Source organism: Metopolophium dirhodum, chromosome 4 (assembly GCF_019925205.1).
Source record: "Metopolophium dirhodum isolate CAU chromosome 4, ASM1992520v1, whole genome shotgun sequence".
NCBI lineage: Eukaryota > Metazoa > Arthropoda > Insecta > Hemiptera > Aphididae > Metopolophium > Metopolophium dirhodum.
In genome coordinates, this window is record NC_083563.1 from 22,019,803 (window position 1) to 22,039,426 (window position 19,624).

A 19,624-nucleotide genomic window follows, 5' to 3' on the forward strand; every position below is an offset into this window, starting at 1 on the left:
TACTTATTGATTTTTAAATGCTGATTATGTCTAATTTACGAAATTAATTAGCTGTGAAATAATGTCGATTTTAGACGTTTTACTCCCCCCCCCCCCCCCCCCAAAGTCTGTCAAGCCTCATCCTTTTGTGCAATAAATTTCCAACCATGTATTGTACAATCCTTCAATATCTATACTAGACTGTCAATAATATTGCACAATATCCAATTATTTTGCAATATTATTGATCATGTAGGGGCCGCTTAAGGTTGAGATTAGATATAAGAAAATTGCGTTTTAAAGATTGGCTAACACAAAAATTTTGTTTTTGCAACGGAAATCTAATATTTGTTGTAAATATATAATATGGTTGCCATTGATCAAAACAACACAAATAACTGTGTTAAAAATCTGTGCAATTTACATTAAATAGAATTTAAGGAGGGATAAATCTAGGAGCATTTCATTTGTAACGAACAACGCCACGCCCTGCAAAATCAGCTAGTTGAATATTAAGTTTATTATTATTTGTTGCTACCCGACGGTTGATATTATTTAAGTTTATAATTCTTTTAGATACCTACATGATACTTTCTTTAACAACTAGTTTTTTTTTAAAAGAACATAAATAAGTTACATCTGGGTTTTGAAATTTAAATTTTTTAGAGCTTGTTATTGTCTATAATTATTAATTTATATAATGTGGCGCTTGGTATATAAAAGTGAATGTAATTTCTACATTATTTTTGTCTCAGAATAATCTTAAATCATATATTATAAATTATAATACATATTGCAGGTAGGTAATATTAATAACATTGGTAATAATAGGCTATTATTATTATCAACATAGTTAATTGCTGATGTAATACACGTAACTTTTATATCCAAATTATTTTAAAACTAAACAACTAAAATAAGAGAGATAATTATGAGTTATAAGTTATATCCACCTTTTCGGTAACACATCTTTTTTTAAAAACATGCCATTACCCCCACCATTATTTCATTTAATTTTCTGTACTAGTACCTATTTAATAAATAATTGGTTTGAATCATATGACCATTTTCCAAATAATTTTGCCTTAAGACCCCCTCACCCTACACACACAAACCGATGATGTTGGATTGTTTTGTTTGGTCCCACAATTTAGTACATAATTTAGTAGGTACTAGGTACCCATGTACTTTTTTCGTGTTTATAAGTTTTAATTTTTACAGGTCGCCGAAATTATCATAAGACCAACAGGCGATAATACATTATCTTTTATTAAGAATTTTGTATAGATATCAATTATGATTAACACACATCCGTGATCTGTACCTCAATATTAAACAATATAAACGATTTATATGCGTAATAACCAATAGGTAAGTATATCACTTTTTAAAAATATATATACAATATTATGTATGCAATATGCATATCTTATAACATGTATTATATTGCATACAAGTTTTATACTTGTGCCTGGTTGATAACTTATCTATTTTAAAAAAGTCCATTATTACCTTCACATAATTCTTATGAATCTTAAATACCTTTCAATAGTGATTAATGTTATCATACCATCTTAACCTATGCCCAAGGCCTGTGTCACTACCCATCAACACTCGTCACAACTTCATATTTTTTTTTTTTTTTTTTTATTAGTATTAAAGGCTTCAACAGCTAGGTCATTAGCCTGTGGTTGTGGTTACATTATCGTTAATTAGTGAATATACAAATAAATAAATTAATAACTAAATTACAAAATTCTAAATTCTAAATAAATTTTGCGTTACAATTATAGTATATTATATGGATTTTACAGAGGTATTATGTATTTACATTATATTATTAGCAGTGTAGTTCTATCTTTGTATTAAATTTTTGTGTCAATGCCGATGGATTTGAAGAAGGTATGTATCAAGTGCGTGTTGTGTTCTCCTAGAGCTTCCTCCATCGTTGATGGTTTGTTGAGGATGTTTCTTGCGTTGACGTATAGCGGGCAGTCTAAGACTATATGTTTTATTGAGAGCGGTTCGTTACATTGACTACAGAGAGGTTGTTCTTCATGTTTTATGATGTGAATGTGGGTGAGATTGGTATGGCCGATTCTTGTTCTGGTATTAATGATTTCGGATCGTCTGGAAGCATTAGGCTGAGTGTGCCATTTAGTGGTTTTCTTTTTAATCGATTTAAGTTTATTGGTGATTGGTATTTCATCCCAGGATGTTTGCCACATTTTGGAAGTATGTATATTTATACATCTTTTGATGTCTTGGTATGGGAGGGTGGTAATGGTTGAGGATGAGGACGAGGTGATTGCCTCGTTTGCTAGTATATCTAACTTCATATTGTAATACTCAGTAATGCAGATTGTTGTTTGTCAAAATAAAAAACCGTTTCAATATATTATTATTGTAATATTATAGAAATCTATTAGATAGGTATTATTCTTTATTTTAATGTTTATTTTGTAATTTGTTTTTCTCTTTTTAATATTTGTATTGATGTAGGTAGTAGGTATATAATGTAGCTATGTAATAGTATACGATTTCTTTAGTAGGTATGTTACTTTGAGCTGTTGGACGTTTATAAATAAATAATAAAATATGTTTTTAGAAAAAATGTTATTTATTAAAAATATAAAACAAATAAACCATAAAAATGGTTTTAATTTCCCCGAATAATTTCACTAATTCATTACAGACAGCCTAAAATATGAATGTGATGATTTAGTAGGAAAGTATTAACATTAATCATAAATACCTAGTACTATTGATAATCAATGGTATTGATTAATGATAAAATGTATCATTTAACTTTATTGTATTTTATACAATTCATTTTATTTATTATTATGATTTAGTTATAAATATAATGAGTATCTACTTAAAAACTAAATGTTATTAACAGTAATAATATTTTATAATTTGTATACCCCATAGCCTATGACATACACTATAAAATCAAAGTTGGCCAATTAATAACACGCCGAATAATTACAAGTGTATGTAAATATATTATATTTTTTAATTTTAATATACATTACTTTACCAACGCGTTACGACTTATAGCTGGAAGCAATGCACAGTATGTACGGAGATGGCGTTGGAACGAGACTTCTTCGGCACACGTATTAATGTAGATGCTATATGTAGCGGTCCAAAATATTATTATTTATTATCAAACATTTTGTAAAGTAATCAAAAATAGTTAAATTTAATGGAACTCCGTGATAATACAGAACGAAAGATAGATGACACTATGTACTGTACTACTGTAAAGTTTTTATTAATAATATTATACTTATTTAACCAAAAATGAAAAATTGGGAAGAAAAAGTTGCTGTAGTAACGGGCACTTCTTCTGAAAACCGAGAGGAAATATTATATTCTAGATAACTAGTTGGAAAAGGAATGATTGTTGATGGTTTTGCTAGAAGAGAACTTAACCATCTCCGGGTTCCTAAATGGTTTTTGCAAATTTAAAAGTTTTATGTGTTTAAAAGAGCTAGTTAAATTTTATTAAACATTTGTTCTTAGGTATGAGGCATTGAGACATATTAATGGTTTCATAAAAATTACGTGTTTCATTTCAAACCTCGAATATAGGGTCGATCTACTCTATACTCTACTGTTCCTATGACGCGTCACGCGTGTGTACAATCAAAGTGCTCTAGTAAATAGTAATTTATTAGCTATTTAGCTGCTGGTGAAACAACTCTTTTAAAAATAGAGTTCATAGTTCCGTTAATTTTGTGTAATGGTAAAAATAACAAATCCATCTAACATAGGTACCACGAAAATTACTTAAAATATCGTATGTAAAATATAAAAAAAACAATTGAAATCTAAATTTTCTATTTTTCGTTACGTACTTTTACTTAAGTAATTAAAATATTTCTTTATTTACAAATCATAATACCTACTCAAATATTTCATGAGCATGCTAGACAGTCACCACGACATCACTTGTCAATATCTAAGACTTTTTGATCAGGAAAAAAGTTACGTTTAGCTATAGCTGGGCATTATTAAGGAGTTAATAAGTTAGAAGTTATGTTAATTATAATTTATTAACTTCGTGTTTTAATTATCTTAACTTTAACTTAACTCATTTGCCTCTCCATTAACTTAAAATCAACTCATATTTTTCTTTATTTTCCCATTTATTTTCCCTTTATGATGAATTATGTTAATTTTAAATATTCCTACTATCCAAAAAAATATTTTGTTCATTACGGATATTCGGCTTATAATAATTATTATAAGTTCGCAGAACATAAAAAATATTATCAGAAAAAAATAAGATATATTTACAAAGAACTTTGAATTTATGTTTAAACTTTTAAAGATAAAAACTAATATATTGTATAATAAGTTACTCATAAATATTAAAGGGTAACATTACTCATTAGTCACCCGTATGAAGACATCGATGCCACGAATTATATTCATAAATCATAATACCTATTCATTACTCATGAGTTCTTAATTAGTTTTTATAAGTACAATAATGATTATCATAGATTGTTTGAATAGTAATATATGCATGACGATTACTATTCAAGTGATTATGATAAAAATGTGTGGAAGTCTATTAAATATTAATACATATTAAGTATTCACATAGGTAGTTAAATATAACTAATACTATAATATAGGTACAGCTGCTTGGTATCATAATAGTCATATGGTATAATATTATATGATAATAATAAACATGTCAGAAGACGGATAGTTACGAACTACGGCGTGTAGAATGGTATTACTGAGTTAATACATAATATTGTGGTACATTAATACATATTACTACAACATATAATATTATAATGGTATTTAAAAATTACAGATAATATTTTTTAAAATTCAATATTTCAATTGTATGTAGGTATAATATAAATAAATTCACGAATTAGATCTAGTTTTCAATTAATTTTAATTAATTTTAACTAATATATTGTATAATAAGTTACTCATAAATATTAAAGGGTAACATTACTCATTAGTCACCCGTATGAAGACATCGATGCCACGAATTATATTCATAAATCATAATACCTATTCATTACTCATGAGTTAATTAATTTAATGATCGACCGACACAGCACGCGGCACCCAGCGGTCACCATTACACGTCAAAATATTATATTTTTTAGATTCTTGTAACTTTCAAGATAACTTTTCGTATAGTGTACGACGCACGTATAAAACTGACTAATAATTAGCAAAACATTAGAATTACATGACATTATGATACTTTTATTTACATTGCATTGCCCATTGTTTAAATTTAGCAATAACTTTTAGCTGTAAAGTCCCAGAAGTAAGAAATTGTATGGGTACTATACAAAGTGTAAGTACTTTTTTCGGTTATCCAAAAAGGCAAAGTATTTTGCAATTATCAATAGTAGAAATATTTCCACAGACTAATCGTTTTAAACTAAAAAATTTATGTGCAACTCGATGGTTCGATCGCCATGATGCAGTTATATTATTTGAAGAACTTCAACCAGCCATTTTACATGCACTAGATAAAATAACACTTTGGCCAGATTCTGACACTTCTAGTTCTGCAAGTCATCTACTTACTGCGATAAGACAGTTAAAATTTCAAACAGCTTTAGCTATTTTAGTGAAAATACTTTCCATAAGTTTTCCTCTCAGCCGATATCTTCAAACAGTAAATCTTGATCTAAAAACTGCACTAGAAGCTGCATCTAATGTTCAAAATACTATTCAGGAAATTAGAGAAAATTGTGATGTAGAGTTTCAACAATTATTTTTATCTGTGATAACATTGTGTGAAAAATTTGATATTACTGTTAGTTTGCCATGTCAATGTAAATCAGATAATCCAGAATATTTTTTGAGAGTCTCAGTATTCATACCTTTTATAAATAATTTTCTGGACCAATTGAGCGATAGATTTATATCACACAGGATTGTCTTGAATAATTTTGATTGTATTTTACCCAAGATAGAAATGAAAATATCTGAAGAGATTAAAGGTAAATTCAAACAATTAATAGAAACATATCAAGATATAGTTGATGAATGTACCGATTCAAATCTAAATGATAATTTATTAAACGGAGAATTAGATTTGTGGTACACTAAATATTCAACTTTAACATCTGCTGAACTCAAGAACAAAAATACTATTGAAGTATACTTCCAAACCTGTCCAGATGTTTATCCAATAATATCTAAGCTTCTTAAAATATTTATTACACTTCCAGTATCTACTGCCACAGGAGAACGATCGTTTTCAACACTCCGTCGTTTGAAAACTTATTTGAGAAATTTTTCTGGACAAATACGTTTAAATGGTTTAGCCTTACTTAATATTCATCGTGATATTAACGTGGATATTAATGATGTTTTAGATGAACTTACAAAAAACCAAAACGAAAATAGAATATAAATTTATAGTTTGAAAAAAAAAATATTTACATATTTCAACTTTTTATAGTCAGCGTTATAAAATAGTTATACACTTATAAAATATTTAATGTATGATGATTTATTGTAATGAATACACACAATTCAATAAAATGTTATATGTTACACTTTTATTAACCCCCCCCCCCCCCCCAAAAAAAAAAAAAATTCTGGATACGCCACGTCGCCACTGATTATCATAGATTGTTTGAATAGTAATAGACCTATGCATGACGATTACTATTCAAGTGATTATGATAAAAATGTGCGGAAGTCTATTAAATATTAAGTATTCACATAAGTAGTTAAATATAACTAATACTATAATATAGGTACAGCTGCTTGGTATCATAATAGTCATATGGTATAATATTATATGATAATAATATATTACTACAACATATAATGGTATTTAAAAATTACAGATAATTTTTTTTAAAATTCAATATCTCAATTGTATGTAGGTATAATATAAATAAATTGACGAATTAGATCTAGTTTTCAATTAATTTTAAATGTTTTAAATTCTGAGCGATGTATTTAATAATGACACGTTGTATGAATTATTTTATTTTATTTTTTTTTTTGTCTAAAGACACTTTCTAGTAGAAAAAATTATTTAATCATCAACAATTCAACATCTATGAAAATTAATGAATTATAAATATGTATTAATATAAGTAACCATAAATTAAAATAATATATACCTTCTGAAAATTAGGTAATTTTTAAATTGTATTCGTTTCTATGGTGATATAAAGTTCTTTACGCGAAATCGGTTAGAAAATAAAAATGTTTGTACCCAGCACAAAAACATATTTACGTTAAAAAAAGTTTATTAACATTTTTTAAAACTGTAATATAATATTATTAAAATAATTGTTTAGTATCCTTGGTTACCAAAACATTGGACCGTCTTCCCTTAAAATTGTTTTTCATCGTATAAATAATTTATCTTTGAATTCAAATTTGAAGTTTTAACACATCCATTACAGTGCATACTCAATAGTCAATGAGCAAATCAGTTATCTACTTTCCCTCTTTTTTTTATTCTTAACTAGGTACCATACTTTCACCCACTGTGTTTTTTCAAATTGCAGAATACACAAACATTTCAATTTGATAAAACACATACATATAAACATATTATATAAACACATATATTTATAGGCAACCAGACTACCACATCAAATGTTAAGCCTCTGTACTAAATGTTTTTTTTTTTGGCCCTTTTACAAAACTTCTAAATAAATACAACACATTAAAATTTAAAAGCGATATTGATTGGTGTCCCCTTCACGATTTCTAGGTAATAAATTGTTAACCCACAGCTTAACAATTAAAAAATTACTATACAATAAGTATTCCCATCAAAAATTCAAAAATTATAAATACATTTCAACGGGCTACTACTGTACTCCAGGTCCAACATCTCTCCCCTGGTGGTCTCTGTAGGTAACTATCATGAGTTAGGTTAAAAACCGAACACAAGTTTTATTGTTAAAAATAATTTTCAATAATAAAATTCATGTAAATTTCATACCTACTAATTTAATATAACTATAATAGGTAGGTAGGTACCTATATAAGCTAGGTAACTTAAAAGCGTCACAGCGAATACGCACTGCACGTTTGTCTAGCACCAAATACATACAGCCATAACATAGTACTAATTTAGCATACAATCATAACAAATTGTCAAACTATTATAAAAGTTTTTTTTAAAACTACTATTTTTTTAATTGTGATATTTTACATACTATAAGGTTAGTCGTTTGTTAAATGGAGACAACACATGCTGGTGTCAAAAAATCTTGACACGACATACACTCCATATTCCCTTACAACATATTTTAAAACTTTACGACATAACTATATAATATTTATTAATAGAAAATAAAAGGTAGGTAAATTAAGATCGAATAGTGTTACGTTCTACAGACCATATCAATTGAAATGTTAGGTTGTTAGGTACCTATATACTTATAAGTTTTTTTTATAAAAACAACAATAATATTGGTAGATAACTTTAACAACATATACACATAGGTGGACACATATTATTATAATAATATGAATAAGTAGCAAATTAATGTTAACATAAGGTATTCTAACTATTTATCCATACCCACCTATATAGTTTAAGTAGGTAGGTATATAGAAACAGAAACGTATAACCTGATTTGTGTTATTAGGATTTTTGTTAACACTTAAATAAATCCACCTAAATATTTTATGAGAATGTGTCTACAAAATATATTCTCACATAAAACATAGTTTGACAGCCAGAATTATAATACCTACCTATTTTAAATAATAAATTACCTGAATAGATCAATTCTTTATGCAACCCTCTTATTATCTTAATGCCTTAAATAATATTAGTCATTTAACTAGGTTCTTTAAAATAAACATTTTTCTCCGAATGTTCTTATCAAGCAGTTGTCAAAATAAATAAAATGACATCAATTGAAAAAAAATATTACCAACGAAAATTTTATCAAATCCTTATGACCTTGGCTTTTTTTTTGGACACAAGTCAATATCGTTGTATTTCAAGATTTGTAATGCAATTTTATATTTTTGATTGGCTGATATTAGTGAGTAATAATATTATTGTACTATACCATTTTAATTTTTACCAATATATATTTGATATTATAAAACGCTTACACAATATGAGATTCTGAGCGGAGCGATGATGTATGAATATTATAATGACTTTTTTTTTGAACTGATGTGGTTGTCATCACCTTCTAGAACTGTATAACTGATGCGATCTTCAATCTTTAGAGTTTTTAATAGAAAATTGGATATAATTGGTATTTTGGGGAGTTAAAATTACCTGTAAAAACTGTAGAGACTTGACATATTTACCAAACATTCGTATTAGCATTTAGTTTTAATTGACATAAAATAATTTAAAAAATATTTTGACCCTTTTTATGATATTTATAGATATTTAAGATGTTTGATTTTTTAAGTATTTTTCGATTCGTGTATGATATAATTTTTATTTTTGGAAAAAAAGCTTGAAAACCTAACACAAGGTTCCTCATAAGGTTTTCATATACCAAATAAAAAAATCAAAAATGCATAGTCATAATATTTTTATAATTATTATATTACCCCAAGTTAGAGGGGTGGGCCTCCCTCATCACGCCATTTCATGTTATGTACGATGTACCTTATATTAGTTATCAAATTTACTTAGTGTATTGTATATAATATAATACAGATTGTAAATACTCTATTTTTATCCAATAAAAAAAAAATGTGGGTAAGTGGATGTCGCTCTGCTGTACAGTATGTTACAAGTGGGTCACTGTAATGGATGGTGTTAAATTTGAATTCAATGATATAATATTATTGTATAAGAAAAACGATTCTGAGCGAAAACGGTCAGTCAGCCTATATGATATTAGCAAGTATATTTTATGATATTATTGTGAATAAAGTAATTTATATATAACCTATTTACATTTTTAATCCTTAGCTAGGTACAAAAGTTGAACATTTTATAAATTTCTAACTACAAAATAATTATTACATTTTAAATTTGATACATTTTGTCAAAATTTAAACTTTAAATGCTTATAAAAAAAAAAATGTGCATATATATTTTCAATATTTTTCAACTGCTATTGTAACAATATATCAGGGCCTTGCATTAAATTTTCACGCCTTTTTACCCAACAGATAAAATTTTATTGATATTTATAGAAAAAAAAAACTATAAAAAATTTAAACTGAAAATGTCCGTAAACAGCTCAAAGTTATTTCAAAATTATATCGTATAAAGAAAATTCTAATATAAACATTCAGTCAAAATTTCATTCATCTACGGTCATTTGTTTTAGAGTTGCACCAAAAACCAAAATCGATTTTCTCGAAAACAAATTTTGCGTAAAAATTCCCGTTTTTCCTTAATTTTTCTTTTGTTTTTCACGTCGCTTTTGAAAACTACTGGGAAATTTTTACTTTTGACCCCTAAGTACCAACTAGATTCACTTTCCTATCAGATAAGTTACTGTTTAAGAAAATCCAAGCACTTTTACTGTCCTAAAAGATGATGACAGAAACAAAAATAAAAAATAAAAAATAAAAAATAAATAAAAAAAAAAAAAAAAAAAACACACATTATTGTAAAATCAATACATTCATCGCTTCGCTCAGAATCTAAAAGCCTACATGATGGCCTAATTGATATTTAGGTACATCTTTATATGTGAATATGATAAAATATTCTAATTACTCAAATATTAAATATAATAGAGTAAAATGGATTATTCAAAACTTAAAATGGGCTATGTCCTTTGGTATGAGTTAGACGGAGACAGCACACGCAACTCTTACGGATAAACAATTTTAATCATACATTTAGATGACAAAATATAATATAAATTTATAAAAATAATACAACGTAAATTTTAACTTATTATGAGTATAATTACTATGTATGCAAATTAATAAATAATATACAATTTAATTAATATAAATGTATACAGGAATATAGTTCAGTTACAGACAAAATAATCATAAAAACTTATAGTTGGTGGGGGGAGGGAATAGTGGATTAATGCCACTTTTTCTCCTTTGACCACCTTCCAAGAGAGCACTGTTTATTTATTCTATAATTACATATTACCATGGAAAAAAATCTGAAACTGCGAATAGGAACGTAGCTATTTAGAGTAGGTATATTAATATAGTATTAATTACCCCCCCCCCCCCCCCCCATTGCCAAAAAATGTGGATATAAACTAAAACACTTTTAATGTACTTGCAAAATTAATAAGAAACATAAATATATAATATTTGCTAATTATTGATGAACCTATCTATATTCTATATACCTCCCCCCCCAACGGGCCTGATTCGTTGTAATTGTATTATTTATGTCATGGCTTAAATATTTCTTCCTATAGGTAGACCACATCAAATGATTCATTTTACACTTTTACATTTGAATTAATAGTAATATTGATATACAGTGTATCCTTCTTAATATTTTATATATTTTATTACATTTTACTAACGTCTACACACACCACATACGTTATACACTTATACATACTATTAATCATACTTTGAATATTAATACATTAATTTAGTTTACCCAGTAAATCACTTTGCTTCTAAACACCTGCATTGTTAACTAGTACGTCAACCGATTTCAATGTTCTCTTTACCCAATTAAAAGATTCCAAAATGTTTTCTTCCGAACACAAATCAACTTTAACGTAATAAAATGTTCCCAGTTTTCCTTTTAAATCCTTTTCTATCTCCTGAAAATAATATATTGGATTAGACATCATATTATACTACCTACTATTACTATTTCTAGCAAACTATCTATTTAACAATTTGGGGATGTTACATTAGTTGTCGATTGAAACTTGTCATTGAGTACCTATAAGTGTTTGTATTAGGAAAGTTTTAAATTTTGATTCAACGATAAATAATTGTATGCCAAAAACCAATGTGAGGACGGTCTTTCAGCCATATTTTCAAGTGATATTATTATAACAATATGCCTATTATGTAATTATAAATCAATAAATAAATAATTTATATATTATATTTTATATAATATATATATTGTTTTTAGTAATTTATTTTTATATAAGTATAATATGGTTAGGTTGAAATGGTTGAACTCATTTTTTTTAAAAAAATCACATAAATTACAAAATATTTATTGAAGGTAATATTATTAGCTGACAGCCTAGAAGCGCCATCTCAGTTTCTTATAAGGGGGTGCCAATTATTGTTAAAATATAACGATTTTATAAAATAATTTTCTTATTTAAATTAAACATAACTATATTATAGATATGGAAATCAATAACTATCTGTATAATATAATAGTGGAACAAGAATACATGCAAACTATGTCTAATAATTAATATTTATTATGAATATTGTATAGTCAGAACAAGATAAAATATTATTTTAAATTTTCAAACATTGATTATTAAAATTTAATAAATTTTTAACAATAAAAGAATTTAACTATTTTCGTAATTTTAACGAATTTTGTCGACATTTTAATTTAAGATTCTTATGAGGACATCGCACATTTTTATTCGTGAGTTTCAATAGTGTGCTGTTAGTTTTGATATTATAGTCAATTGATCTATTATCAAACTTTTAGGTAACAACATTATCTGGGTTCTCTCATCGGTTTTTTACGGTATTTTAATTTTTAAGTGAATTATGAGCATTTTCAAATATTAATGTTTTACCTATTCATATTTCATAACTCATTTAAAAATTAAAATATCGTAAAAATCCAATGAGAGAACATAGATAATGTTGTTACTTAAAAGTTTGATAATAGGTCAATTTACTCTAATATCAAAACTGACCACATACCCTATTGCAACTAGCGAACGAAAATTTGTTATGCCGTACGTGTGTAAGACGGAAACAACGCATGCAGGTGCGACGCGTCCTCTTTAAAAAAATTGCGACTGTGTATAAGTGTATTCACATTATTTTAATAACATGTTACTGCAGTAAGAACAATTTATTAAGGCCGGCATTAAGTTTTCAGTTCATTGTTCGCTAACAAACAATAATTTTTCTATAGGCACATAAATCAAAAAATTAATAACAAATTCGAAAATGTCAAATGATTGTCAATAGCACTAAAGACCGACATTTTTAAAAATGCATATCATTTGTATAGAAAATGCTTAATTAAATATTTGGTTAAAAATGTTTGTATTTATATAGTTGCAGAGTATTCAATTAAGAATTCATATTTATAATTTTTTTTTCATCACTTACCACCCTAAATCCAGAAGCATTATTTCTACTTGAAAAAATTATCTTCATGTAGTCACAAAATAAAAAATACATATCATTATAATATTGTAAGCAGTGGCGTAACTGGATAAAAATCTAGGGGGGGGGGGAACAACCACCCGTTCGGCCGTTCCTGTAGTCATAATCGCGATTTCAAGATAATAACGTGTTCACAAATCACAGTAACACTGACGATTGCATACCTACGTCAACATAATATTATTTAACAAGAGAAACCTAAAATAAATATAAACTTTTATAAAGTAATTTGAGGAAAAAAATATTTTAATATTATAATATTATGTTAACAGTCTTGTTAAAATTACTTTTTAAATGTGGATTATTTGGAGGGGCAAAATGATACTTTTGCTCCCACAAACATTTCTGGGGGGAGACAAGTGCCCCCCTTGCCCACCCGCAATTACGGTTTTCTTAATTTTTCTTTTGTTTTTTACTGTCCTAAAAGGTGATGACAGACACATAAAAAAATAAAAAACACACATCATTGTAAAATCAATACATTCATTGCTTCGCTCAGAATCTAAAATTATTATATTATATTACCTATATTGTGTTAATTAAAATTTAAATAGTACACCCATAGTTTACTAGTATATTAAAATATAGAGTTATTTAAAAAGTTTTTTTGAGTATTACAAAATGTTATTGAACAGAAATTAAATAGTAATTCACTATTCCCCCTTCCCTATTTAAATGGCATTGTACCCCAACTTAGGAGCAGCAATATGATGAAATTTACAAACTAAAAGGGCTTCAGCCCCCTTTCATTGGCTGTATTATAGTATAAATCTTATACCATAAATTACTATAAAAGGCTAAGTACAAACCATCATATTATTATTTCTAAAAACAGTTTTGAAGAAAAATTGTACGTATTATCAATTATTTGTAGAGGTTATTACTTTTATGGGATATAGCAGTAATGACCTAGTATTAGGTAACGGATATCAAATTCTGATTTACTTTGTTTAGCCTCCCCGCCTTTTGAAAAATCCTGGGTACGTCACTGATACATCTTAATTCTTAATGGCGTATATAAATTGTAAAATTTTGTGTATGAATTATCAGGTATTTGTGGCTGCAGCGTTAACTATTTTGGAAGGAAACTCTAGAATGCCTTTTGTTATGGAATTAATTCAGTACATGATAGTTAGTATATATTTCACTTCAATTTGTGTGGTATTTATAATAAAAAAAGAAGCCATTATGTCCAATTACAATTGTATACAAACCAAATTTATCCAATGGTCCAACAAAAGAGCATTGCATCCAAATGCGGCTTATAAAAGAAACATAAAAACAGTCAAAAGTATATCAATACCTTTAGCAATGTTATCATTGTCTATTGCATTTGGGCCATTAATATCGACCATAAACGATATGGGCAAACTACCATTGGACAACCGAGCACATTTTATCTTGTTTTGGCCTACGGTAAGTTAGTATATACTAGATGACTAATGAGTAAGAGTAGTATTGTTCATAAATTCAAAGAATCAAAATTGTTATGATTTTGTCAATTGCTTCCGTTATACAAGGACATGTTATTATTGTTATCAACAATTACAACAACAGTAATTTATATTTTATACCGGTAGGAACCGTCATTTGACGTTTTCCCATAAATAGGTTAATAATCCCATAACACAGAAAAACATAGTAATCCATCATAAATAAATAAATTAAGGGTCCGTTTCAAGAACCAGGTATCTCAATATTTTGGAGTAGTTCATCAGAAGGCATACAATTATACCACGTTATTGCACAGAACTCTGTAACCAGACATCTCCATTTGTATGATTATTAGCTTATCCAACGAACGAATGTGCCTGTTTATTGCATCGAGCTGTAGACAAAATTGGGTAGGTACTCTTAATCAGAAAATGTAAAAACATTCATTTTGAAAACAGTGGATGGAGGTACCTGATTCTTGCAAAGGACAGTTCAGGTCCAATTATTTATGGCATAAATGTCAAACTATATCTCAATATAATATTTACTAAACATCCGATCGCGTACATCGATCTTTTCTTTGCTATATCAACACTATAGTAAAATAATCTTTCACTAATAATAACATATTTACTACAATATTAATGCATATATTTTAATATTAATGATGTTTGAATTAGTTTTTCAAAAATAAAACATTTTATGTGTTGAGTAATGATTACTATTATTATTTATTATATAAAAGTAGTTGATAATAATATTAACTAATAACTAATATAGGTGTGCTGTATGCGTATAATATAATAATATTTTCGTATGTATTACGCGTATAGTTATATTGTATACCTATGTATAACTTGTAATTCATTATTGATATAATTTTACAATCATATAAATTAATGAATATTTTTCATTTCTATAGATTTTTGATACTAATAAATTAAGTACGTATGGAATCATTTATACACTGCAAGTCATATTTACTATTATTCTATGCATTTCGGTATTTTCGTTCAATTTGGGTTTTATGGTATTTTTGAATGAATTAATTACCCAGTTTGAAATGTTATTAGATGAAATTAACGATGCATTTAAATATAAAATGGATAAACAGTTCGAAACACTTTTTATTGATTGTATTCGTCACCATCAAATAATTATTAAGTAAGTATTATAATTTATTAAGACAATACAATATAATATACTTCTTTATTCAGTGGTCGAAGTGGCTCAAAATAAGTGAATGAATGGAAAGTGTAAATTTAAAAAAAACGGAGGGATGCCATCCACCTACTTCGACAGTTCGAACACTGTTTTTATTTTATATAACAGTCAAGTGCTAAAATATTTAGGTATAAACTATACATTATTATTTATTATAATGTATGGAATATGTTGGAAGTAACTAATAAGTATATGGACATATGGTGTAAGTGTTTGGATTAGAATTTATATATACATTATACATTTAAATATTTTATTACATTTGTTCATGTTTGTCAATCTAAAATTCTATTTTTAGTTTCTAAGTGAAAAATAATAATATGACGCATGTCTAATAATGTATAATATTATTTTTATATGTGTAAGTAAGGTGGGCATCAACGAGATAATAAATTAATTAACATTTTTGACAATAATTTATAAAGTTAATTTAGTTAAATTAAATTAATTTTAACATATTAGCTAGGTATTATAGAATAACTTAATTATAATTAAATAGCAGCTTAGTTAAAAATATTTTAATTTACCATAGATAACGTTTATATAACGTAAATAATAATATTATTATATTTAAGTTATATTATAACGTATATCCTCGTCATCGGAGTGGGCACGGCCCAAATGGGCTCCCCTGTGCGCAGACTTGGCTCCAAGACACCAAATATTCCCAAATTATAGTAGACAAATAACTTTATTTGTATAATAATAACTCGGCCTTTTTAGTTTTTAGTATAATGATTGTCAAAAACTAAAGAAGTATTAATTTTTTTAAAACTGATTGTTTTTATTTATTTTTAAATAAAATCCATGTAATGTAAAATAGTGTAATTCTTAAATAATGCTAGTAGCTAGTTGCTAATACATCCTTAAATTGTTATTTATATATCTGTACCTACTTCTGTATTTTTAAACTAATATCGTACCTAGTGATACAAAATTAATAAGCATTAAAATGGTATAGGCGTTGTCGCTTGTGAATACTCGAAAATAACTTTGAACTTTTATTCAAACAGACTTATTTTGCCCAACCTATTATAATTTGTAACGTAATTGTATGTTTATACATTTGTTTACATTTTTCCAGGATAAAATTGTTCCAAAAATTTCATATGATATAATTTTTTGAGCCCATAAAAACAAACTACACGTATATAACATAATAATATAATACCGATAAATGATCACAAATGTTCAGCGTTTATTAAACTATAGAAGTAATAAATAATAATTTATAACTTTATAAATATTAAATGAAAGTAGTATCATATTTAATATAAAAATATACTAAAAATACGAGGACCATATCATTGTAAAACCAATTAATACTCGCATATATATTTCTTACTCTCTCTCACTCTCTGCTCAGAATCTAAAGTATAATTTTTTGGGTTAAATATTCTTAACCCTGTAGACATACTTTTATAACTTTCTATGTTTTAGATTTTTAGATGATTTAAAGTCATACTTCAAGTGGATGATCCTAATTGAAATAATCGTAGTGCAAGTAATACTGGCCATCCTCATTTACAATTTAACAAAAGTATTATACCTAATAATTTATTATTTAAATCTAATTGTTTGTTCGATGAACAATATAACTGTATATATTTTATAAAATAATATTGTTGTATATTTTTACTAGGTAAATGCTTCCCTTGGTTATAAGGTGAAAATCGCTGGTTCGTTATTATTTAATTTACTCCCAATGTGTTTTCACTGTCACGTCGGAGAAGTCGTCCTAAGCTTGGTAAAATATTTTTAATGTTTAGTTAGCAAAATTAAATAGGAATAATAACATTCTTCAATCTTTTAACAAATTTGTTGAATATTTGCTCGTCTCTTTTTACCCTTAAGCCGGGAATGTGTTTGACTATATCCCCGGTGAATAATATAATATTATTTCCACATTCCACGCCTTACCCAAATCTTTGGTTGATAAATTAGGTATAATACAATTTTTAATTTGTTTATTTAAGTTTTAATAAAATTCAAATTTAAATACCAAAAATACCACATCTAATAAATTACCTAAAGAGGACGCCACACCCGCATGTGTTGTCTTCGTTTTACAAACGTGTAACATACCAAATTTACGCTCAGAATGCCGTTAGCCTAAAAATTAGAGTCAACCGATCTATTATAAAACTTGATAGTAAGAACATTGCCTGTGTTTTGTTGTAAGTTTTTTTAAGATAATTCAGTTTTTAAGTGAATGATAGTGAGTATAATAAATGTAAATTATAAATGCTTATAACTCTCCTAAAAACTGAATTATCGTAAAAAACTTACAACAAAACACAGATAATGTTAAAACCATCAAGTTTCATAATAGATCGGTTCAGTCTAATTTTTAAGCTAATGGCATACAACTTGAATTTCTAAGCGTACATTTGACATGTCACGCATTTGTAAGACGGAGAAAACACATGTGGGTGTGGCGTCCTCTTAATAATTAATTCTGATGAGTAATCATTTATGGAAAATAGCAATTAACTAGTGAGGTCATTATTAATTTTAAGGGCCGTTCTTACAATGTCCGGTAAAGTGCCGGTTAACGCTAACCGACTGATAACAGATTTTATTACCGACAGAATTCAGCTGGTTAAGTGTCAGCTGTTAACTTTAACCGGACATTGTAAGAACGGCCCTAAGATTGTTACAACAACTTCCAATAATGTCTATAAAATTGCATCAATATTTAAACAATAATAACTATGGTCAATAATTGATTTGATTCTGAAAATAAAAAAAAATAAGAATAATAATTTAAAATAAATGATTCAATTTTAATACAATTATTACATACAATATACATCCAGTATATCTAACGGAAAACAGTTGAATATTGTAATACGATATTCAAATTTTCAAATAAATGTTCATTCTCGTGCGTCATTATTCTAGAACAGAAAAGTACTATTACAGTGAGTATTCTTTAAATTTCATAAACGTTTCATCAACCACTATCTTACATTCACGGATTAAAAATGGTTATCAAATTTTAATATAGGTATTTGTACAATTGTACAGTTAGTACTTAGTATATATAGGTATAAACTATAAAGCCATTACTATAACTTTTCAGTTTGTTAGACTGGTATTTTTGATTTAGGTTAAATGTGACTATCTTAAAATTATAAGTAGGTACCAGGTCGAAAATTATGATACCCTCAATACATCCTCCAGTCATTCTCAATGATATTATTAAAAATATGTGTTTCAAAATCAGCTGAATACTGTGCAGTATGCTTAGTTATAAACTCATCCATTATTAAAATTCGATTATAAACATTGTGTATATTCGATTATATAACTACATACTGTACATTATACGAAATAAAATGTCGCACACCTACAATTAATTATTGTTATATATTTTGTTTACAGCACACACGTTTGTCTAATCACATTTATAACATGACGTGGTACGACATGCCCAACAAAAACAAGCAACTCGTCGTGATTATGTTTCAACGCACTCAACGAGATCTGACATTAAGTTCAGCTTTGTTTTCGAGCGAAAGAGCATCCAGATCGTTGATTTCTAAAGTTATTAAGCAAGCGTACACAATTCTAAACGTATTGTTGAAAACATAAATGATGGTCAACATGTTGACATTTTATATAGATAAATGTTGGATAATGTGGTAGCATAACCATGATATATATAGTCGTATACACTGTGTATAATTTAGACACATAT

At 27.1% G+C, this 19,624-nt stretch overlaps 2 protein-coding genes across 3 annotated transcripts; both read left to right on the top strand.

Annotated features, from left to right (window-relative positions):
- The first annotated feature begins 1,153 nt into the window (after positions 1 to 1,153).
- On the top strand, positions 1,154 to 19,589 carry LOC132943371 (odorant receptor 85b-like). Of its 2 annotated transcripts, none has more exons than XM_061012338.1 (6): positions 1,154 to 1,350; positions 14,314 to 14,679; positions 15,620 to 15,861; positions 17,362 to 17,461; positions 17,564 to 17,668; positions 19,309 to 19,589. In XM_061012338.1, the coding sequence occupies exons 2-6, from the start codon at positions 14,359 to 14,361 to the stop codon at positions 19,516 to 19,518; spliced, it is 978 nt and encodes a 325-aa protein (XP_060868321.1). In that variant the 5' UTR covers positions 1,154 to 1,350; positions 14,314 to 14,358; the 3' UTR covers positions 19,519 to 19,589. The 2 variants fall into 2 exon arrangements, with proteins under 2 accessions (XP_060868321.1, XP_060868322.1); XM_061012339.1 differs by having other exon boundaries at positions 17,362 to 17,425.
- LOC132943599 (52 kDa repressor of the inhibitor of the protein kinase-like) lies at positions 2,263 to 6,394 on the top strand. Its single transcript, XM_061012630.1, has 2 exons — positions 2,263 to 2,302; positions 5,265 to 6,394. Exons 1-2 carry the CDS (start codon positions 2,263 to 2,265, stop codon positions 6,392 to 6,394), a joined length of 1,170 nt encoding a protein of 389 aa, XP_060868613.1.
- Positions 19,590 to 19,624: the final 35 nt, after the last annotated feature.